A 25,155-nucleotide genomic window follows, 5' to 3' on the forward strand; every position below is an offset into this window, starting at 1 on the left:
AGAGCAGTCAGATCTTCATATCTTCTTCTTTAGTAGTTTCTATGAGACAGAACGATCAAGATTTATAATTCCACTTGTAAAGAAACTTAAGCAGCCCACTTTACTATTTTTAAAAAAACTTGATGACCCTTTCACTTGTTTTGCTCCTGAAAAAGGGTAAAATAGCCTCAATGACTGGTGTAGTGGCTGCTTCTTTTTATTCTGCTTTGTTTTTTTAAGCTGTATCTGTATGAAATGGAGTCTTTGTAATATGGCTTTTTAGATATATATATATTTCTATATTCTTTTGCTTTTATATAATCTGGAATTTCTTTCAACAGATCAAATAAAGAATTGATTGATGAAGGGTCCAGTTGCCCCTCTCCCATTCATCACCACTCCGGCTCAAAATAAACACCAGGAATGAACACAGGAACAAAAGATCCTTCAGGCATTGCAATAGACGTTGGTCCGGCAAGGATGGGGTTGGTGCCAGAAGGGGGTACAGTTGGTGCCGGGGGATTCATCGGTGGGAACAACATACAGGACGGTCAAGTAAGATTAAACCGGCGTCGATCTGGATCCGATTCGGGATCCACGGGGCCCTTCAGAGTTGGAGCTGCTGACGTCAAAGGCCAAGCGTCCTCAACGGACTCAGCGGGGCCGAAGGAGCACCATCAGACCCGGGCTTCCCAAAAAGGAAGTACAAGGCCTCACAGAACTTTTGGATTTAGGCAGGAGACGCTCCTGCTCTCGGAAAAACTGGGGGCGCAGAGTTGTCTCAGAAGGCTGCTCCAGAGACGAAGCTATCGAACGACGATGCTCGGAGTCCCGCACCGCGACGGCCAACGGACAGGGTGAAGTCGAAGAACACCTGTGCTTCTTCGACTTCTTGTGTTTCCTTGACTTACCAGAAGACCTCCCAGATGACTGAGTGTGACGAGGAGTGTGGGCTCCACGATTGTCCTTGAGATCTTCCTCTTGGACGCGAGCGACGCAGAGCCGAGCCTCCGGGCCACCTACAGCTTCTGGGACCACTCCCACAAAGCCTTCGGGTTCCTGGCCCGGCACTCAGAGCACAACTCTAGGTCATGGTCGTGCTCCAGACACCAAAGCTGGGCGAACGTTGGGACATCCTCGACTCACCAGGAGTCCAACACTCAAGAAAAAAGTCAACAAAAGTAAAAAAAGACTAGCCAAAAAACGGCCCTCCGGACCTGGGCTAGGCTGGCGATGAAAAAGAAAAAACTGACGTCCGCGTACATGGGCGCCATCTATGTAGATCCCGCGAGGTCATCCTGGTGCCCACGACACGGAGCAGACAGACACCACCTAACGAGACACAGGTGTACTGATCAAGAAAAATCTCCGGATCCAGAACGCCTGTAGGAATTAAAAAAGTAAGGAATCTGCAACCAATGGTCTCACACAGATGTCCTCTTTTGGGGGTGCTGCTGCCACAGCGGGCCCAGGGGTTGACAGAACACTGTACTGGGCAGATGCAGTCTGTGCTTCCTGGTGCAGGGAAGTGGCTCCTCTTCTACAAGGGAAATGTTGCTGGGTCGATGGAAGTCCTGGGCATCCAAGGGTTTGAGGAGGCTGTTACATTTCTGGGCGAGTTGGTGTCACGGACGGTCAGGAGAGCAGCAGCCAGGCAGGGTTTTCACCAAGTTAGGTGCTAGTCAACAGTTCTCACGTCTTCGGCTCTTCTTTGTCCTTTAAGGTAGACAAATCTGTTCCTGGTGTCGTTTCAGGGGGCCACCTAAACACTAAATTTAGCGGTGTTAATGGTAGTAGCCAATGGGCGACATACCTCTGGGGTCACTACACCCCACCCCTCCCTATATGACCACTTTCTGTGCGTAGTGGGCATACCCAGACCCAGAGTTACTAATTCTACCAAAAACAAGATTTGGGGGAGGGGGTTCCAACACTGCAAATGGAGTGAATAGGGGAAAAAAGCACTAGGACGTGGCCGGTGCTGGATGCATCATAGCACTTTTTTTTGTTTATTACAGAGGGAGGGCAGGATGTCAGGGAACTGAGAGGGTGAGTTTGGGGCTAACACAGATTTGAGGATTTGTGAGAGGGGCTGGGGGCAACACGGACAACGGATGGTAGATGTAGGGGCTGGGAGCAACCTCATGGACAACAGTGGGAGAGCTGGGGCAAGTAATACCACAGACATCAACGGAAGACAGTTGGTTAGGGTAAGCAACATGAAAAAGGGAGGGACACAGAGGGAGAAGTACAGAAGAGGGGCTTCTGAAAAAGCTGCACTCTTGTAGAGAAATAAATGATGTAACAGAATGCTGAACAAATCAAACATTGACCCCTAGTAAAGTGATCTGGGTTAAATCTATCGTTCTTTGGCTTAGAATGCCACCCCAGTTTGGACCCAGCCATATGCAAATCAGTCTTGAGCCTGCTTCTTATGGGAACAATCCAGATCGAACTGCCAAGCCAGGTCCTCCCTGGACCTGGAACAAGCATCCTAGGACCGGTTTCAGGGTATCGCCTCTCATCAGCGGCTGGATCGATTTGTGGATCCAAGGGGCTAGAGTGACGCTGGGGCCAGAGTCTCCAGCATGGAACCAATAGTGGCTCCTCTCAAACCAGTGTGGCCCAAAGGCCCACAGGCAGGAGCGAGCTGCTAAAATATGAGGCCCATTGCCCTCATCAAACTTGTGAAGTTGAGCAAGGGTTGCTCCGGCTCCCAGAAACTCAGGGAAGTGCAGAGTCGACCAAGACACTGGCTCAGACCCAGACACTGGCTCAAATGCGGAGTCAGGCCTCAAATAGTGACTCGCCCTCATCTTGTCGACCAACGGACAATGTGAAGTTGCAGACGTCTGACTTCTTACTCTTTTTGCGGTGGAACTTACCAGAGTGATCCAACGATGTCAAGTGCGACGAAGATCTCAGGCTCCGCAACTGATCCAGCGACCTTCCTCTTGGCCAGGATCAAGAATGTCGCGGCCCTGCATGTGGAGCCGCCAGGCGCTTGAGTGATCGTTCCCAGATTCATTGCACGACAGTCGACGTAGGTCTTTACGTCATGGTTGGGCTTGAGGCACCAGAGGCAAACAAGGTGTAGGTCCATCACCGACACTGATTGGTGACGAGCGCTGCCAGCCTTGAAGCCAGCCTTCCTGGTGGACAACACTGCCACACCGGGGAATAAATTCTCAAAAGACCGACAAAAGTAGAAAAAAAAGAAAAAAAAAAGCCAATCAAAAAGTGACATGGGGTACCTCTCTCAGTAACTGCGCTAACTGGCATGGAAGAAATAAGTTACTTACCTGTAACTGCAGTTATCCAGTATTGGCATCTTTCATAGATTCACGTGCCTGAATCATTCTCTGTCGTCATAGTGGGAGTCCCGCAGTACAAATAACATAGCAGTAAATAGTTAAAAAAAAACAACACAGGCCACGCCCCCTCCTTGCAGCACTCTGCAAACGCGCCCCCTGGCCAGTTGTAAGTTGGGGAACATCGTAGTCGTGATAATAGTGTTGGCGTTGAGAGGAGGCGAATGGGCACCGCTTCTGAGTACCAGTGTTCGCTGGGCCATCTGGGGGCTATGAACAGAATGCGACAGCGTTCCTACTTCATCTTCGTGAGGACCCTGGGAATCAGTAGATTGGGGGGGGGGGAAGCGTACAGATAGATCCCTGACCAGCGGATCGAAAGCGCATTCCTCCCCGAGATCCTGGGAGAGTGAATCTGCTTGTGAAGAATCTGTATTTGGAATTAACCTGGGTCGCAAAGAGATCCAGTTCTGGCTTCCCCCATGTCGCAAATATCCTCTCCAGTTGGGATTGTTCCAGCTCCCACTCGTGACAGCCGTCGTTTACTCTGCTCAGGGCATCTGCTAAGGTATTTCTTAAACCTGGAACATGTTCTGCTGTTAGAGATCTTGTGAAGCGTTAGCCAGTGCCAAAGTTGTTGGGCCTCATGTGACAGAGATAGGGACTTGGTCCCTTCCTGTTTGTTGATATAGAAAATGCTTGTGATGTCTGTGCGGACTAGAACAGAGGATACCTGAATCCGTGGGAGGAAAGCCTGGAGTGAGAGAGATATAGCTTTCAACTCTAACCTGTCTATATGCATTTTGCGTTGAGCACAGGACCACTTCCCTTGAACTTGAAGGTCTTGTAATTGTCCTCCCCAACCTTCCATGGAAGCGTCTGTTGTCACAACGTAGTCTGAAATAACTGTGAAAAAAGAAAGCCCCTTGGATAGATTTTATTGCTGAGCCCACTAGAGGAAAGCTTCTTTTATTAGCGGAGTGATATCTACTACGTCGTTGAAAGAGCCTTTTGTCTGTATCCACTGGCATTGCAGCTCCTCCTGAAGAGGTCTCATATGTAGTCGAGTCATTGGCACCAGGTCTATTGCCGATGAAAGCATTCCCAGTAAACACTTTAACACCCTTACCGAAACGCACTTTTTTCTGGACAGTTTTAGTGTTAGTGTCTGTAATCGTTCCTGGGAAAGGAAGGCCTTGTTCTGAATGGTGTCCAGAACTGCTTCCAGAAAAAAACATTCTCTGGCTTGGAATGAGCGAGGATTTTTGATAGTTTAATGATAGGCCTAATTGCTGCAACAGAGAAAAGCAATCTCTCGTTGCTGCTTCCATTAGACGAACTGATGGCGCCTGCAGAAGCCAATTGTCTAGGTATGGAAATACCTGATGACCGCGGTTTCTTAATGCAGCTGCTAGTGGAGCCATGAATTTCATGAAAGTTCGTGGAGTTGATTTGAGGCCAGAAGGAAGGACTCCGAATTGGTAGTGGGTACCAGCCACTGTGAACCTTAAGAACTTTCTATGCTTCGGGTGAATATGGAAATACACGTCTTCGAGGTCCAATGAAGTCGCCACTGTTGAGGCGGCGCAAGATGTCTGCCAAAGTGACCATCCTGAATGTTTGAGACATCAAGAATTTGTTTAACTTCCTGAGGTCTAGGATAGGTCTCCACTCTCCTGATTTCTTGCGAATGAGGAAAAAACGGGAGTAGAAACACTTCCTCCTCTGCAAATAAGGGACGATCTCTATTGCTCCTTTTTGAAGCATGATCTCCGCTCTGTTCTTAAGCAGATGCAGATGAGGGGGGTGCGATCCCCTGGGGGGGGGGGGGGGGGGGGGGATCGGGGAGGGGGGGGGGGTGTAATTGGGTGGTATCTGAATAAACTCCAAGGTGTGGCCGTGGGATACGAGATCTAGGACCCACTTGTCTGAAGTGATGTTGCGCCACTGGTGAAAATGCATGGAGAGCTTCGCACCTTTAAAGGGAAGAGGGGCACTCGCTGGTACCCAACTGAACTCATTGCTTGCGGCCGGAGTCGCGGCCTTGGGATGCTGGCTTCAGTCTTGAGCCTTGACAAGAGAAACAAGCCGTAGTTGGTTGGCGGTTATATTGGTGCTGATATCCCTGTCAAAATTGCAGCTGGTAAGACGGATAGTTCTGAAAACGCTGGTAATTGCCTTTGTAGCTTGAGAAACCCCAGCAACGAGCTCCCCGAGAAAGGGAACCGTGCGGTACTGAAGGGTACCTAAAGCCCTAGCTGTGTCTATCTTTTTTGATAGTAGTCAAAGCCTCATCAATGTGACTACCAAACAGGCTATCACCATCATAGGCCATATCCAGAATTTTGAATTGCACTTCCGGGCGGAAACTTGTTGCTTTCAGCCACCCTTGACACCGTAGGACGGCAGCCCCCGCTAACTGTCTAAAACTGGTAGTGGCAATGTCCATAGCAATGTAAATCAGTTCCGACGCTGCTCTTTCCCCTTCTGTGATGATTTTGGTAAACACATCCCTTTTTGCTTCCGGGAGGAAGGATTTCATCTCCCCTACATCGAACCATAGCCGACGATCGTATCTGCTCAAGATTGCTAGAGCGTTTGCCGCCCTTACAGAAATCGCTGCCATCAATGAAAATTTATTTCCGATGGTGTTGAGACGCTTACCATATTTATCAGGTGGGGAGGTAATAGGAGCAGACTGATTCTTCGAGCGCCTCGGAGCCGCCTGAGAGATTACTGAATTCACCATTGGAGTGACCTGTTAAACCAGCAGGAGAGTCCTCAGGGGCTCTATACTTCTTATCCAGTATCGGCAGCACAGGGACCACAGAGGCTGGCGTTTTTATCACCTTCACCCTTCCTGCCAAATGTGATCGATGATAGGTATGGACCTCACACTTTTTCTGGATTGCTCCTTAAAGTCATATAAAAAACAGTCTTCCTGATGTACGACAGTTGGAAGGTGGAAGCTATTAGCAGCCCTGTCCATAATATTATGGAAACCTCCTATGTTCTCAGGGGCTGAATTCGAAGGGTGGGGAGGTGGCAGTGTTGATATCACAGTCATCCCAGTCGTCTGCAGGTGCCGTAGGGTCAGGATTCTCACCCTCTTCCGGCTCTTCTTCAGAGGGAGCAGAGTCCTCTTGTGGAGGCAGAGGGATAATGGAACTTGGTACAACAGGAGGCGGCAGTGGTGCTAAAGCTGCTGGCTGTGTTGGAGGTACTATAACTTCCTGTTCTTGAGGGGGAACCTCTTTCTGTAGTCCTGCAGCATACTTTGGAGGTCTAAAAGTAACAATGGTGGGAGTTGGGCAGGTTGTTGCACAGGCTGCTCAAAGTATCTATATTGCCGGTAGTGAGTAGGAGGGGCTTCATACTGTTAGTAGTAGTGCTCCTCCTCAGCATAGTAATCGTCCTCCTGACATTTACCATTCAGCTGCGAGGGGCTATAAGCCGCTCCAAATTGATCCTCCTCATCGTCCATATAGTCTACATCCAGAAGATTACTGGGAGGCAAAAAATAAATCTTTGGGGATTTAAACTCCATGCTCGCCCTCTGCAACACCGGTGTTGAAAAGCTGGTATACATCACTGCTGGTGATATTCTGGTGGTATTGCTGCCGTTGACGATGGGGTCGTCGCTGATGGTGATGCGGTCGTCGGCGATGGCTTTCTCTATGACAAATGTTTGCTCGTTGACAGTGCGGTCGACATCGTAGCTCTCGATTTGGAAGCCTTAGTCAACGGAGGTGTCGTCGAAGATAAAGGCAATGTAGACGGTATAGTACCCCTGAGATAACCTTGTCGACAGTCTGGAAGATGACATAGTCGTAGTTGTGGCAGTTGAAGTAGCAGGCAAGGCTATTGAAACTGTTGAGGAGGTTTTCTTTCCTGATCTCGTCTTAGAAGTGCCTGCTGGCTGAGGGGATGAAATCCCTGAGGAGACTTTATATTTTTTCTCCTGATTAAGGAATTCTTTTGCCACGAGAGAGATCTTAGGTTGCTTCCTTTTCTTTTCAGGCTGTCCCTCAGGTGACCTATGTCTCTTATGAGACCTGGAGGAAGTATCCCTTTCCGCATCTGAAGAGGAGTCATTCTTCTTTTTTAGCCATAATAAAAATCGTCCTTCTCTATCCCTCAAGGTTTTAGATGGGAAAGTGCGGCATATCTTACAGTGCCGTGCTTCATGCTTTGGATAAAGGCAAAAAATACAGTCTTTGTGGGCATTATCAATGTGAACATTCTTCTTCCCACAAGTCTGGCAAGGCCTGGATAATCCTTTAGAATCGGACATAATCTTGATAAAGTATAAGATTTACACTTATCTGAATCTGTAGAACTGAGCCAGGCTCAGGGAGACTCCCTTACACAACAAAGTGCGGTGAAAATCTGTGGAACTCAGCCTCTCTTGGGAAGGTTCTACAGGGTGCTGGTATCGGATTGGTTGTGTTTTTCAGTTTGGTCCTTTTTACAAAAAGAGACCAATAGGTTATACAATGCATGTTTGCATCTATTAGGCCTATGGTTTTTAGGTCTCGGGACCATCCGGTCGGCAGACCGGAAGTCAGGAGATTTAATGACTTGGGAGAAGAGGGGCTTGAACCCGCCCCTCTTCTGCCCTGTTCTCCATTGGCTGGCCTCGTAAATGCTGGCCAGCCATTGGAGAAGAGGTCCCGTCACTCCAATCATGCTCCGTCCTTTTCGGATCGGGGGGCGTGTTTTTTGCAGAAAGTCTCATTCTCTCCTCCAGCCAATGGCTGGAGGAGAGAAAAGACAAACACGCCCCCGAATCCGAAAAGGACACTGCGTTTCTCCGAGGCATTTTCTGCCTCGGAGAAAGGCGGTGCTGTCTTCCGGTGCCCTCGGCTTGTTGAGTCTGATGCCTGTTGTCAGGCACTCTGGACGGATCACATTCACGTGCTCTTGATCTACGTTTGTCACAAGAGCCGGGCAAATGGATTCCCTGCAGGAGTCGACCCCGGTCTCGCTGCCTGCACCGGTTTCCCTTGCAGTGAATCCCTTCAGGAATCGACCCCGGTCTCGCTGCCTGCTCCGGTTTCCCTTGCAGTGAATCCCTTCAGGAATCGACCCCGGTTTGCTGCCTGCTCCGGTTTCCCCTGCCCCACTGTGGATGCGGCCGGACGCGCACGCCGGGCTCTCAGCTGGCTCCGGCCATTAACGGGCGGATTCCAGGAATACCTGCGGCACTTCTCACCTGCTGCTTCCGCCCTCCTCGGGGAGCTGGGTGGGGGGGACGCTTGTTCAGGGTTTTATTTGTACAAGGCAGGTCTCGGGACGCTGTGGGAAGTGGAGTGACAAGCAGAGTCCATAAAAGCGGCCCAATTACTAAATGAGGTAGCTGAATAAAGTGCCCCATGTTTGCAGATAGTAACTGGTTTGAACTTGTAAAGACAGTGATGAAGTGTTTTGCAAGGTATGGAAGGCGGCATGCATATGTGCTTGCTGCAGGCGGTGTTTTGTTGAAATATCGGGTAAATCAACAGTAAAAACGGGCCACGTTGACCATAAAACATGCCCACAAACAGCCACAAATGAACTGCCTCGTTGCCTGATGGGCCAGTCCGGCCCTGGTCACAAGGACCCAATCCCAGAGTTTCTTTACTACACAAACCTGTTCTGGGTGCAGTGGGCCCTGTAGCGCCTCTGCGCCTGAGGCACTATTGATAGGCGTCTCCGACAGGGTGTGTGCGCAGTGGCTACAGGACAGGGGGCTCTGCAGCCAGTGGGTGCAGCCCAGCGGATGCAGAAGGGAGGGTTAGCAGCTGGTGTCTCTGGGGCACAAAGTCAGGGGTCCTGGGGAGGGCTGGGTGGATTGGTGCTCATTAACGCCCTGTGTGCTGCATTAGCCCCCCAGGTTTCCTGCTGAGCTGTGAATGGTATGTAGATTGTACCCCCTCACCCATGCCACATTGTCCACATGTGGCGATTTATACCTTCGCTGGAGGGGTCAGGTAGCAGCTCTCGTCCCAGCCCCTTTGTAATGCCTTGTGTATTTGCATATTAGTAGCGGCGATTTGGTGCAGTTAGAGGGCGCCAACCCTGGCATGACGGATCACAGACTCCCCCCTCCTTGGGAAGCTTTCCTCAAGCCTGAATTCCCCTCCCCGAAATTACATTCAAGGCTTCCAGTTTCCATATTTTGTGATTACACGCATGAATGCAGACGGAAAACCCAACTAAAAGTCAAATAAATAATCAAAGCTAATCATTTATAGTATCCCACATGAATAATATTTAGCTTAATTCTACCTAAATTAGATACAATGTGCACGTGCTCTTTTGAAATACACCCTTCAACAAAATCTTAAACCCAATCCTTTGCAGGCTCTGAATTCACGCGCTTGCGCCTTATGCTCCTGAAATTGCAATTAACCACGTCTCACTGAAATGGATGGGTGCAATACAAGTATTTCCTGACACGCGCCAATTACACTCACACTCACTTAAATGTGTGTTACACCATATAACCGTGAAATTAAGATTGCTACACCAAATCTCTCCAATAACTCGCGTAAAAAGAGTCAATTCCCCGGAATGCCCATGTTGATGCTAAAACGTGTGGAGTGTGCGAGCTGTAATATTCCAGGTGCCACTCCCATACTGTGGGTAGGGGGTTTGTGTGCCCATCACTGAACTTGCGAAGCTGGCGATTATCCCCCAGGACATTGTAAACTTTAATTCGATCCTATTTTTGTGGTCATTGGGATTTTTGAGTGGATAGTTTCAGGAAGGACGGTGAAACTTCAAGTCCCAAGGTGCAACATGCATTTTTGCTAATAGGCCAGGAGCTATCGATGGTTCGGAACTACGAGTCCCAGAATTCACAATGTTACTGGTTAAAATGAGAAGGTATGAGCGGGTGAAGGTGTCAAGCATGGCATGGGGTCACGTGTCAGCTGTGGGGGTCACACTCTTTCTTCAAGTCCTGACTTTCTCTTTGTATAGATGTTTGAGGGGAAATACCAAATTGTTTTCATTAAACCTGACAGCTTCTAGACTGCACCGATTTCATAAAGGAACACTCCGGTCTTGAAACTTGTTTCCCCCTCCTCCTGACGGGGAGAGATCGGGACACCACTCACATCAGACTGGCGCTATTGACAGTGGGCACAATCCAGTCAGGGTCCCATTACTCCTGGAAGGTTCTGGGATTTCGGAGATGTTAGGCGGGGGGCCTCTTAAGACAACACACGCGTAGAAACGCAGGCAGGTTCCTAGTAGCTCAATTGCCAAGTGGCCCACTCCATGAGCTAAACCATGGGATTTTAGACAGAGGGCTCTTAATATTAGGATTTTTTTTAGCCCACCCATCTACTTCCTGGCTTTTAGAATGCAGCTTGGTTTTCGGCAGAAAAGCCGGGTCTGGCGAAGGGATCTCGCGTGTCACTGACATGCATGTTGTCTTTGCACTGAGGCGACGCTCTTTGCGAGACATTTGGTGGTTTTTGGGGAGGGGAGTTTCCAGGTGGTATCCGGCCAGAAGGGATATTGTAGGGCAGGCACGTGGCTTCGACGGCCTTTCACGTGGGCGCGGCGGCCATCCGTTCTTTCTTGCATCCCCTTTGAATGTGGATCCGCAGCTCCGCCCCTCTTTCGAGTGCCCTCTGCCCCCACTGCAGTCACCCCAGTCCTTTGGGGGTGGGATACGAGGCCCTTGAATCTCCCGGATTGCCCTCCCCTGTGGCGTCGGCTTTTAAGCTGCTCTAGTGTACCTTCAGTGGCCCACAGCCCCCATGTGGGAGGAGGAGCCAACACTTTCACCCAGAGTAGCAATCTAGCACATTCATATCAAGTGGTAAAATGCACACCAACATATGGTGTCCTTCAAAACGTTTTACAATGCTCAAAGCTTGAAGTGAACATGCAAGAGAACTGCACTGTGAAACCACACGGTGCAGCCAAAACAAAACAGAAAGAGCCAAACATTCCAAAATGCAAGCAAATGAAATCACCGCAAGTGCATTGCATATTTATGAATTGTCACATAAGTCCATATCACGTGCCACGGCAGCCGGTGAAAAGAAAGAAATGACTCAAATGCTTGTGCTACCTGTGACGCTATACAAATAAACCAAGCATTAAAGGTAAAATGTATAAAAGTGCCATCCTACTCCTAAAACCACAATAAATTCAAAATATACGCTGTAAATATAAAGACCTGAAAGTTCGAAATAATAAAATTTAAATATGTAAATGCAAATAATCAACAATGTCAAAATTTAAATAATATTGCCGGAAAATTCAAACATAGCAGTAAAAAGTGCTTTTATTTTCTGTACATTGAACTATAACCTAATAATGAACCTCTAGTGTCCCATTTGTATAATTTTTTGACAAAAAGAACTAGTTGGCACTTCATTATTCAAGCGCGGGGGCAAACTGAACCGAGCCTTCAATTTTCATTTATTGAAGTACTTTTAAATGCTATCACTTCTTTTCACTAATGCCTCTGAGGGCTATTTTTTACTGTCTCACTGGTTAACGAGTTGCTAGAAGGTATTGAAGAAGTAGTTCCTCCTGTTTCCACGTGGCTCTAATATGGAAATTAGCAATGTCCTTATTGAATGGATGTCTGTTCGAGTCCAGAAGTACGCCTGACCGTCAGCATATATTGTCGAAGGCAGCTTTAGTAGTTGCTGTGAACATCGGCTTCGAGGATGCATAAGATACAAGGCTTAGGCGTGGTCGTGTGGTCCGGTAAAATATTCTATGACACCAATTTGTTCCTAAAAGCTCACTCTTTCAAACGTTGCAATAGGGTAGAATTGAAATCATTCCTTTTCATTTGCTTTATTCTTCCTGAATCTTACTTTTAGATCAGAGGCAGCTCCACAACTACATATAAAAAAAATAACTGAACTGAAAGGTACTTCTTTAAAAAGCCTGTGGATACAGGCGCGGGGAACCCGTTTGTCATCTGCGGCTCTCACCGCACATGGATTGGGATTCAGAGCAGCCAGCCCTGCCTTTCTCTTATCACAAAGCTAGTGAATCCCCTTCTCGAGAACTTAAAACTAATTTCCTGTGAGTGAAATGCCGGTCTGCTCGCCAGCAAGACATTACATCCCTGATGCAACTCCAAACAAGCATTTACAATGCAACGGTCTCGGCATTGTTAAAGTTAGAGCTATTGGCATGGCTCATGACAATGCCGTTTCTTTAAATGTTTTAAAAACAAAAACATAAATAAAAATAATGTCATGAGCAATGCCAATAGCTCTAACTTTACCAATGCCGAGACCATTGCATTGTAAATGCTTGTTTACTATTTACTGCTATGTTATTTGTACCGCTGGACTCCCACTACGACGACGGGGAATGATTCAGGCATGTGAATCTATGAAAGATACCCCACTACTGGATAAAGAAAATAACTGATATCAGCACGTTGGGGTGGCGCCTATGTAGGCACCGTGCATGTCACTTACCGGCATGCAGAGGTACTGCTCACAAGATTTCCGGATCCGGTATGATGCCTGGGGATAATTCTATGGGAATCTGTGGCTAGAAGTCTTTATTAGATACTGTCTGCAGTTCACTCACTCTGCGTAGTGATGTTATTGCAGATGAGGAATTGTAGTTGAGCGTTGTGTATGGTTTCAAAGGGTGATTTCATCAGTTGCTCAAGTACTAGAATGAGATTCCATGTGGAGGAAGGTGTTGCAGTGGGTGCCATTAACCTCTTTGCTCCATCTAGAAACCTTTTGACCAGCAGTGTCTGGAAAAACCCTCTCTATATAACGCTCCTCGTATATGCCATAATAGCCATCAGGTGTACATTTAGTGTCACGTAAGAGCCCTTCATACAACAGATGCGTGAGGTATTTCAGGCTGGCATCCTACGAGTCCTCTGATTTGGTCTGTGGGCCGTAGCCTTTGGCACACCATTTTCAAAACCTTTTCCATTTTTTGGCACAGCACTTCGGGGTTGTCTGTCTTCTTGCCTCTATGAGAACCTCCAGCTGGCTGCATCCAAATTCTAGGTCTACAAGAGCCATGCTGCCAAGCTGAATCATTTTGGTTCAGGGTGGAGCACAACCAACCCCCAGTGGTTGGAATGCCCTGCCGTGTTGCTAGTGTCATGGGGGAAGAAAAACTCATAGCTAATCTTTCTTCCAGAACCCTCACGGAGATTGAAAGAAAGCCTTCAAGTAAAGGATTGGGTTTTGTACTCACACCAAAAATGGATAAATTCCAACCCAATTGTGAATTAACGAATTTCTTCTGAAAAATGCGACTAAAAGCTTTCTTCTTGGGCACACCAGAGCAAGAAACAGACTCTGGACTGCGTAATCTCTCTCCTTTTACTCCAAATCAGAGGTTGTCCGCACTGGTGGGCGCCAACTGGAGGATGGGAGGAAGGCCAGACCCTGACCACAGCCAGTTCCTTAAGAGGGCAGATTCTGTTAGAGTGGAGGTATAGGCAGACGGCAAACTGCCTGGATCAACGGCCCATTTCAGAGGCAGCTTCACCAATGCAGGGGGAAACTTCATTGATGACCGAATCTGAATCAGGGGGTGGATCCTGATAAAGCTGTTGTCCTTTGTGTATCATTTTTTCTTGTTTTTTCCTTTCCAGGAAGGACTCATCTGGTTTATTCTGTCGCATAATGTTAATTAGGAGTGAGGGGGGAGAGTGTGTATGCGAGGATTTATTGGCTTACATCATAATAGTTATTGTGGCAGAGCGTTGTGTTTAGGCTTCTTGTTTAAGTTTTACATCTGAAGGCAAGATGTCCTGTGTGCGGGTTAAGTCCTAGTGGGTAGCCTCTCCACCACTGTGGTAGACAACTGTTGGGGGAAGTAGACAACCGTTGGGGGATGGTAGGCAAAAGTTGGGGGGTGGGTAATGTGGGGAGTAGGATTAGGGTGTGAATCCTGACAGCAAGACCATATTGGATACGCAGTGAGAAATTCGGTTACGCTGCATTTTGGGAAGGGGGGGTGCTTATGAATGGGGTGGTTAGTTAGCTGTTTTGACGAATCATGCATCACAACAGCCCAAATATTTTCGGGTCCGGAGGGCTTTAAGCTGGACATTCTGGGTGGCAGGGCTGGGGGCATGGTTTTGGGAGGGGAGGACATACTACACCTATGGCTGAAAGAATCAATATTGTCAAATGGAATGTCTGCAGGCTCCGAGGATATTCCAAATGCTATAGGGCCCACTCTTTTCTTAGACGCCATAAAACTCACTTGGATGTCTGCAAGAGACATTTGGGGGCTGAGGAGACCTAGAAGTTGCAAAGAAAATGGAGGGGTCAACTGTACTGCCTCTTATTCACCCTACGCCAGGGGTTTAGTTATTTGCATGGCTCCTGGGGTCCCCTTTAAGCATACCTACAGCAAGACGGATGTCGGGGGGAGGTACATCCTGCTTCAGAGAAATGGGGGTGGGAAAGATCACGCTCTTAAATTCCTACGGCCCAAATACCGATGACCAAAGTTTTCTTGAGGGAATACAGGACATGGTGGCAGGCTACGTGGGTTCCTCCATACTCTGGGCGGGAACATTTAATTGTGTTTTGGATGGGATGAGGGATCATTGCCCGCCCAAGGAAGGTACCAAATACTTACGGCTGGCTCGCCGAGAGCCATGTAGAATTGGGTCTCTTTGATGGGTGGCGGATGTTGCACCCAGACAGCAGAGAATATACGTGTCACTCTTGGACACAACACTTATAGTTGACTGGGCCGCTACTTGGTGGGAGGTGTGGATAATTCCTGGATAGGCACAGTGATGCATACAGTTAGGCGGGAGGTTGACTGTTCTGAGAATGGCGTATGCCCTAACATGATCTTAATGATGCCACTTGTAGGGCAAACTTAGGGACTGCTCTAGAAAATAATATATTTGATAATGGAGGGGGGGGGGGCATGATGAAAACCAGGGCTCTAGAGAGGGGGGGGGGGGGAGGCATTAAAGGCGGTAGTTGGGGGATGGGGGGGCATTTTGCCGACCTCCAGAAATAGGAAACGCATACAGAAGAAGTCGTCCCTTTGGGATACTCTAGACAAAAATGCACTCAATTTCTATTGTCAGATATTGTGTAGGGAAGGGGATAATTCTGGTAAGCTGCTGGCTTTGGTCTTGTGGTAGGAAACAGATGCCCTCCATATTGTCCGTACGGAATGCACATGGTCCATTGCAATCTTGGCAGCAAGATATTCTGTCTGCCCTGCTGGACTGCTTTAAGCTGGTCCATGGAGCTGGCCCACAGGATGTTGAGGGGAAAATGGAGAGATTTTTGGCTAGGGTAGGACTCCACCGGCTGAGGAGGGAGGTCGTACAAGAATTGGAGGATCTCTCACTGGAAGAGGTGGATGCTGCCATAAAGACCCTTAACAAATCCAAAGCACCGGTTGATGATGGATTCCCAGCAGAGTTCTGTTGTGCCTACTCTTTCACCCTCAAGGAGAAACTATTGGAGGTCAATCGGGAGGCGAAATAGAAACGTCCATCACCAAACACGAAAGAAGGGGTAGTATGCTTAATGCTGAAACCTGGGTTGGGGGGGGCACCCTGTGGACCACTCCACATACAGGACCCTTAACATGCTTAAAACCAATCTTAAAGTATTGTACAAATACTCGCGTCTAGGCTCTGGGGAGTTGTCCAAGATATGATCCATAAGGACCAATGTGGCTTCATTCGAGCACGGAGCACCACTCACAACCTCTATAGGCTGGCTCATGTTCATGACATTTTCGATGGTGAGTGGGAGAAGGCCTTAGTCACCCTAGATCTTGAAAGGTATTCGACACTGTGGAGTGGCCCTTTTTTAACGGCAGTCCTGCTTAGCCTGGGGTTTGGACCAACTTTTGGTGTGTGGATTAAATTACTATACACTGAAACTTTTATAGTTATCAGGGTGGGGGCGAACTCTCTGAAGCCTGGCCTGTGGGACGAAGCACTAACCAGGGCTTCCCTCTCTCTCCCTTTTTGTTTTCTTTAGCGATTGAGCTTCTTGCGCCGTTATTGCATGCGGATCTGGAACCCTGAGAGATCAAGGTGGGGGATACTACTCACATCGTTTCGCTGTATGCGGATGATGCCTTGGTATATGTGGGGAATCTGTTCCAATAAGGATGCATTGATTGGATACCTTTGGTGGGGTCTCGGGTCTTAGGATCAATATCTGTAAGTCACTATTGTTTCCTTTGGGTGATCTGCTTGGGAGACAAAGGGACCACTCCTGGATGTCGGTGCTCCGGGGGGAATTGAATGGGTTTTGCAATTTGGGGATCTGGATTACACATACTGATGCCCAGCATGACTGCAGGAACATTGACTGTATGAGGGTCCCAAGAGTTCAATAATGATCAGTGTCTTCAGATTCCAGTAATGATTACATTGGGGTCCACAGAAGTTAAGAACCACTGATCAAGGAAACAGGAGTTAGGTTGATCAAAGAGCTCTCATAAGTATTACTATGTCTTCTATGAAAGTAGCTACACATCTCACCTCTTACAAGGGTATGGCACATTGCTTTCAAACTCTCTCTGAGCTCAACTACTCTGGCAAAACGATGGCTGTGAAACCACGTTTGTCGCTCTGTGCTAATGAACTGGCTCAGTGACCTCCCCACAATGCCAACCAGGAGGTAGCTGAAGGTAGTGCTGCAGACTCAAAAGGTTGCAAATGGGAACCTGGGAATAAAACACCAGGCCAGTGAAGAGCATCCCAGAAAGCTTAACATAAGGTGCATGAGACACCCAAGACAGCAGAACTAATGGAGTGGTGCTTTACTTTTGAAGGACTATCCTCCTTCAGGAAGAAATTGGGGTTCGATGTTTGGTAGTAATAAACATTACTTAACTCTTGGTCTCATTTTTTTAAGAAAACCCTGTATGATTTGTTATGGCATTTAGCAAGCACCATCTTGGTGTCACCATCTTCACCAAACAGCTTCCCATTGCACTGCTACGAGCGATTACAATAGTTCATGCTGCTGACAGAAGAGACCAAAAGCTTAACTACAGAAAAGTACTGTTTCTTCACACCTAAACACAGCAATGAGAAATCGAGGTCATGCTATGACAGAGCAAAAACAAAGTGACTGACAAATGCTTTGGCTCATCTCTCCCTTTTCTTTTCATTGTTATATAAACTGTTTTTTACTTCAATTTTTGTAAAAATGTTCTCTAAAATTTAAGGAGAAAACATGGTTTAACTTATGAGAAAAATAATCCAAAATAATATACTTTTTAGAAATCCAGCATGAAAATGTCAAACCATTCCAAAGGTGATGAATCTAGTTACAATCCCTTCTTATGGAAAATATATAGAAAGAATAGTGTCAATAGAAAAGCACTAATTAAACTCACACTGTGCAATGTTATTTCTTCTCACCACTGAACTACCAAAAGAAAAGACAATTTAAAGATAACTTGTACCAGACTGCTGATAGCAGCAGCCTATTCAGAAAGAAGTATATGGGAGACTCATCAGCCTGCTCAATACTGTGCCTTTCATAAAAGGAGCATTAAGCCCAATGTGTTCTTTTTTTTAGATAAAGCTAACTTTTAAACATATTAACAGCACACCTACAAGCCACCAGATATTCGTGTTGCGGGAAAACACTACAGTGACAATCTCAAAGAATTTGTCAAGTGCTCCCAAGGGCCCAATTGGCACGGTGAATTAGTGCATCCATTGCATTGATCTTTGTTTGGTCTCATGGTTACAGGTTTAAATCCTGGAAGGTCCACTCATGCTGTCAACCCTCCGAGATCGATACAACAAATTCCACTGCACTGGGTACTACGTGTTATTTCATCACCAAGATAACCCTCTGAGTGAACTACACTACATATAATCCACGTATTTTAGAAAACTTAATGTCATTTCATACAAGAAAATGTAGTTTTAGGGATTGGTTAATAAGATGGATAAGACATTGGTACAATCACCAAGAAAACAAAGAATTGTTGAATTGTATCTTCAAGAACTGCCGCTTATCTTCACAGCAACCTAAATAGCATAAGAGCAGGTTTAACAAGTAAGATTTTGTTATATTGACTAGGCATACCTGTTTTCTGTTCTGACCCAGCTTTGACAGTCCCTGGCACCATCGGAGTGTTATACGTGTTTGGAAGATGGTCTGGAACTGATGAGAAAAGCCCCCCCCAAAAAAAAAACATCATGGTTAGAGGTAACATAATGCTATGTCTCTTCTATAATATAACCCTTTTGAAATCTCTACAGGAAATTAACTTGTAACTCAACACTCAATCTATTTTTTTTTAGAAATCTTTTTGTTACATTTAACAGTAAAACAAAAAGAAAATGGAACACCGACACCAGCAAATCACAACCACAAGGACAAAGAATAGACAATTTCCAAAATAGCTAACCATTATACCCCCCCCCCCCACTTCTTATTCAGTCCAAGTCTCTAAATTCCCTCCATTCTCAAACTTCTGGGGACCGCCTCTGGCCTTGTACATGGTACGTTTGTTCACTACTCACCCAATATCAGGCACTATCTCTCATGAACACCATAAGAGCACGTTGTAAAACAGTAGCATGTATTTAGGTAATGTGTGCCCCCCCCCCCCCCCTTACGTGGTCAGTTTCTGGTCCAATACCACCGGTTTGGTCACAGCACGCAATAACATTCAAACTGTTGGTGCAAACCTGTGCAGGATGGAATTATTTACATATTATTAAGGAAGCCCTCAAGATCTTAGTGAATTAAACAAGTGATTCTGCCCATGACTAGGAGTGTTATAGTTCAAAATATACCCCTGGTTATATTCTTTAGACAAGCATTTGCAATGCAACAGGTCTCGCTTTTGCGTGCGTTTAAAGCGATTGGCATTGTAAAAAACAATGCCTTTTTATTTATGTGTTTTAAACCAAACACATATACAAAAGGCATTGTTATTTTTCATGCCAATAGCTCAAACTCTTGCTTGTGCGACAGCACTTTAATGTTGTCCCCGCCCATTTCTTTAGACGCTGCTCACGTATTCAGGTTACAGTGAGCAGCGTCCAAACAAAGCGGCAAGGCCAATATTAAAGTGAAAGCGCATATGGTGCGGTTTCACACAAACAAAAAATAAAACAATTTAGAAAAGCTCTGCGCAGCCGCTGAAGTAAAATCGGTCAGCACAATTAATTCATTAAATAGGTGTGGCCGCTAATGTGAAAGTGGCCGCCTGTAAAATAAATAATTAAATAAGCGCGGCGGCTAAACAGAAAGCAGACAGCGCCGTAAATTAAATAATTGAATAAGTGCGGCCGCTATGGTTAAATCGGACCGCATAGTAATTTAGATATATACAGTTGTAAGCATTGGGCTGCTGCAATGTCGTGGGTTGAATAGGGAAGAACATTAAGGAAAATAGTGCTCACCAACTTATAAAGCAGAGCATCTAACACCACCAGTAAATGGTCCAGTCCTTATGGGCGGTAACTAAAGGATACCGGGCAGTACCAAGGAAGGACTAACAAGCCTCATAATGAATCGGAAGCCAGCGTTTACGAAGGACAATGACACAAGCCAATTAAAAATATGGGCAGAGAGTGGGCAGGGCTTCATAGCCATACTCTACTACTGGATACCTAACGTCAGTGCATGCGCTGCCCAGGCTTGACCTAAAACATTTTTTTTTTTTTACAGTTTCAATCCTTGGTGTCACAGCCCACAGAATAAAAAAAAACTCCTCTGGCGCTATCTGTCAAGCACAGTGTCCAGGGGATAATTTCCTCTGAGGCTAAGTGGCAAGATTTTTAAACTGGGTCCGACAACACATTAGCAGAAATGTTAGGGGTACTAAAGACAGGAGACAACATCTTCCCAAATAGGAGTATGCATTTTTGAGAGGTTTGCACAATCCTTTGTGTAGTACTTTGTTCCAACACTCCTGAGAGGTCCCATTTGGTTTGCCAAGGGATACTGTTTTAACCATGGCTTGTGTGTTTCACACAGAGCACTTTCGGTGAGCATCCTGGGTTGCAGCATTATAAGAATTAAAATGAATTAAACACAAAAGAGCTCAAATGTATTTTTCATGGTTAGTTTCTTTTTTTTAGAATGGTAAATTCACTAACGTGAGTTTAGGAGGAATATAGACATCAGTACAAGGTTAAAAAGAATTAAGGAAACAAAAACGTTTTAAAATTTGAAAGTGAATAATGAATATTTCAGTAAAGATAAATATCAACTATAGTATGGAGTTAATAGAGAACACAGCTGCATGTGCTAAAAATACTCGAGGCACTAGTAACCAGTTTTTTTCATAATCAAAGTGAATGGGGGAGCTCAAAGAAAAAGAAAAATTATTGAACCTATCTTCCTCTTAAGATTATTGGAATGAGGGGTGATTTGATCTGTTACTATGCAAAGCGGAGTAACAGGCTGAACTGTAATTTACTGAAGCTAAAAGTGGCAAGGAAGTTCTACAAAATATTGGTCAAATAAAAGAATGAAGAGTATAAACAAAGTTAGGATTATGGAGTTGTTTGCTATGAATAGGTGACAATATCTCTTTATTCCAATATAGGTATTGATACAGCTATGGCAATGGAAGCCTGTGGTAAATATCTAGGCATCTGCATTGCAGATGCATATAACCCTCTCTGAATGCCAATTCTACAGCGGCGAATGATTGCATGCAATCACATAGAGTATCACTCAGAGCACTAAGTGATGTGACGCGATTGAAGGTGAACGAACACTTGTTATTTGCATGTTTTTTGCTCCTATAGATAAAGAACTTGCTTACTTTTGCCTTTGGCCTTATTCTGCTTACTTGAAAAATCAACATTTTGAAAACCGCTACATGATTTACTGGCTCCAAATCATATTCTTTATTATCCTTTCCTAAAAATGTTTCACCTAATTAAAAATATAAAAATTAATACAATTGCTGGAGGGGAAGCGCTTGCTATCTACTGAACAGGTGGACTTTCACTTGGCTTGTTGAGCTCTTGATCTGCACATGCAAATAGCAATGGTCACTGGAGTTCAAGTGTGGAAAGATGGGCCTAAACAATTATGCTGCTTCATCAAATACAATGCTGCATTTAGTAAGGTATCATCAAGTTTGATGACTGGATCATACCTACAATCTTTAGCAATAAACATCTTGCATACTAGAGCTGCTAAGTCCTATAGTTAACTAAGGACCATATAGGCTACTAGAGGAAGCCCGGCGACGCTGGCCCTTTGTGGCATGAGTGGCCATGGACCTAGAAAAAGCATTGAACACCCCAGATTGACGGTACATTTTTGCAGCACTAGACGTGCTGGGCATTGGAGGCAGGCCTCAAAGCTTGATAAGGTTCCTCTACACAGAGCCTATGACAAGAGTGAAAATAGGGCAACTGATTTAAGCCCTCTTCCTGGTTGGTTGGGGCATGCAACAGGGATGTCCCCTGTCTCCCCTGCTCTTTGCCATGGCGATGGAGCCCCTGGCGTAGAGGCTCAATCTGGTAGGAGGAGAATGTGGCAAACTGGTTAGTGACAACCCATGCAGTCTCCTTATAAGCGGAGGACCTCCTAATCTACGTAAAAGATATCCACAAGGGTATTGATGATGTGCAGATTTTAGAGGTCTTCAGATTCGACTAGGGATCAACTGGGCCATGACCTGCTTTTCCCCGATACACCTGGAGTGCCTACAGGAGCGCACTGTGACGGGCTCTCATGTCCTTCGCTCGGAGCCCCACACTTTTCATTACTTGGGCATCAATATTTACCACTCGTCCAAAGACCTCAGACGGAACCTCATGAAGGCGATCGCCTTCACCTCCCTCTTCCAAAGTACCTTCTGGTGCTCCCATCCACTCTCGGTTCAGGGACGGTTTGTCTCCAAATAGGTGATGCTCCACGACTATTGTATTATTTATAACTTACCAGTGAGCATCCCCCACAATACGTTCGCTCCAATCACTGCACACAATGCTCGGTGGCCTCATGTGGAATAGGGGCAGGCGCAGTGGGTCTTGATCAAATTGCATCTCCCAGTAGAGAGATAGGGCACCCCGAATTTTCAACATTACCTTGTGGCGCAGCTGCAGTGGACCATCCACTGGCTAGCGTTTAGACACTCAGCAACGATAGGACTAGTAGCAGAGGAGAGAGCGATTAAGATGGTGCGGGAACTATTTCTCCCAAAGGCAGTGCTACTCAGCCCCCTCTAATGGTTTCCTACGAGTGGCATATGAAAGTTACAGAAGAGCACTATGCATCATGCCACCGATGCCGCAGTATGCCCCCTGGATTCCCCTACGCTACATTGGAGCACTCCAGGAATAAATTGTCTGGGAAGGGATTGAAATTTGAGTAAATGGGTGGGAGTGGGGACCCCAGGATACCTGTTCCAAGATGGAGTCATCATTCCCTTTGACCAATCAGCAGATCGCACTGACCTCTCAGCCGGCCCATTTCAAGCCTACAGGCGACTGACGGGAGAATTAGAGCGGCTGTATGGCATAGTGGACACGGAATCCGACCCACACCTGCATAGACATGCTCCACACAATAGGTAAGGGTCGTCAGGTGATCACTTGGCCGGCTAGGGCCTGTTCCCATACAGTAAAGGACCCACTGAAGTTGCTTAACCCGTTCAGTGCTCATGACGAGCTCAGCTCGTCATGAGTCACAGTGGAGCTGTGCTCGTGACGAGCTGAGCTCGTCATAACTGCCGCGGCCCACCCAAGCACGATTGATTCCCCGCCTGTGCGGGAGAATTAATGAGTGGGCGGGGTCGTGACGAGCTGAGCTCGTCATGAGCACAGCTCCACTGCGAGTCATGCCGAGCTGAGCTCGTCATGAGCACAGCGGCGCCGCACACCCGCACCGTGGGGGAATTACCCCCGCAGGGAAGGGGTTAAGCAGACTTGGAAGGGTCGCACACTGTGCCTTGACACAAAAGCAATGACAGAACAGTGCTACACCTGCAGGAAGTTCCCCGCAACCCCCGCTTCCAATATATTCAGCACAACATCCTGTACAGGTCATACCTCAACCTGGCTAAACTCCACAAAATCTACCCTGAGGTATCGTCTGAATGTCCATGTTTACAGCCTACTGGAGCGGACACGTTGCATATGTTTTGGAGCCAGATTCAAAGCCCACACAGACCATAACTGTGCAGCCAGCAGCTTGCTAGGACTATACAAACAGTGTAGATACGGAGGGGCTACCACTCGCTTCAAAGGTCTGGCACTGCTATTAGCACATAAATTGTCTGCGATGCACTGAAAGGCTGGCACACTGCTGGACATACCAAACTGGCAGGCATCGAGCATTGAGTCGGGCAGGGCTAAAGCCACAGCGCTCAGCCACACAGAAGCGCACAGACCGCTGCAACGCCCCATTGCATCTCCCTGGAACAACCTACAGTCTACCCTCCAGGGACAACCGGAAAGATCCACCACCTCAGACTAACCGAACATGATTTAACAGCCAATCAGAGCCACTTCAACAGTACAGGCCCCTCCCTCCTTGCTCCCTTTAGCACCAAGTTCCCATCACAAAAGCAACTCTTTACGTCGCTTTCCTTACATGGACGCTGGGTTCCCCGAGCCACAAATGAGTCACACGGCAGTCTACACATTACTATATGCACTGCATGACAGATCGTTTTTTGTTAGGCTCACAATTAAAACTTTTTATTGCACCACCTGAACCTGTACTACCAACACTGATGCGATGGCGACCTTTGACAAGTCAATATAAATGTGTACACCCCCAAGAATTTAATTTTATTTTCTGGTGCCTTATTTAATGGAAACAAGTGAATCATGTTAACACTGAAGGATCAATTACACTTGAAATTCAGGCTGAACAATGAAACTTTGGTATCTTAGAAGCAAATAATAATAATCTTTATTCGGCAGTCTATACAGCCAAAAAAAGAGAAAGTTTTAAAAAGATAAAAAAATCAGCACATCAAATCTACAGGTTAAATACACTAAGGGTATATATACAGGTTACATAGTATCCAACAAAACAGCTAAAACAATAAAACAAAAGGTGAAGAGCCACAAGGAGTAATTGACAGACTGGGGGGGGGGGGGGGGGGGGGGGTTAACCGTGAATCACCTCTAGTGCATCTCAACCTTCGGGCAGATCTTGAAGACTTACTCACACAGAGAAAAGGGTGTTAACATTAGGTAATAGCTGTAAAAACAATAAGGCAACACGGACCTGTCTAAAACCCAGTTCTTTTAAAAGACTTTTAAGAAACACTCTTCTAGGATGCAAGAAGAATTTACAAAAGATAAAAAAATTAAGGGTATGCTGAGGAGACCTTGAGTCGCAGCTACAGGCACCTCTATCTTCTGTATGTTAAACAAAACCAGAGGGGGAAGCAAATAGATGATGAATTTGATTAAATCTAAAACGAGTAATTAAAAATCTATAGTGCGCACTTATTAAAACAAATAAGTAGGGCTCCATTCCTTGCACAGATTTTATTAAAATGTATGCTCTTACCAAGGGTTTTCGGATTTCCTGTGCCTCGTGGTGAGCTGCTGCATGTTTAAAAAACATCTCTTTAATGATGATCTTATCCCGCGGCGTCATGTCATATCTAGAAAACATATCTGCTCTTTCTACGGCAGTAAAGGTATCCTTGATGTATTTTAAACAGGGTATTTTAAGTGGGAGAGGTAGTCCTGAATTAAAAGTCTGTTAAAACCGGTCTCCTCAGACCAGATGTTCACCCATCATAACAAGGGTTTAACCGCAACCATGTCCATAATGTACCTGGTCCCTAATTTCTCGTGTATTGAGTATGAGGGAGTGCTCGGAGGAACTTTCAAGATGTGTCTAAAATATTTATTTTCTGCGGTTTGGAGTTTACTAACCGCTGTGTACCCCCAAAC

At 46.3% G+C, this 25,155-nt stretch overlaps 1 protein-coding gene across 3 annotated transcripts in view; it reads right to left on the reverse strand.

Annotated features, from left to right (window-relative positions):
• The window catches only part of GIGYF2 (GRB10 interacting GYF protein 2), a 1,663,629-nt gene that overhangs the window by 1,135,386 nt on the left and 503,088 nt on the right, over positions 1-25,155 (reverse strand). For all 3 annotated transcript variants that reach the window (XM_085634698.1, XM_085634699.1, XM_085634697.1), the window contains exon 8: positions 18,344-18,421. In XM_085634698.1, coding sequence (XP_085490824.1) covers positions 18,344-18,421 — 78 coding nt within the window. The remainder of the gene's footprint in view (positions 1-18,343; positions 18,422-25,155) is intronic.

Source organism: Triturus cristatus, chromosome 11 (assembly GCF_964204655.1).
Source record: "Triturus cristatus chromosome 11, aTriCri1.1, whole genome shotgun sequence".
Lineage (NCBI taxonomy): Eukaryota > Metazoa > Chordata > Amphibia > Caudata > Salamandridae > Triturus > Triturus cristatus.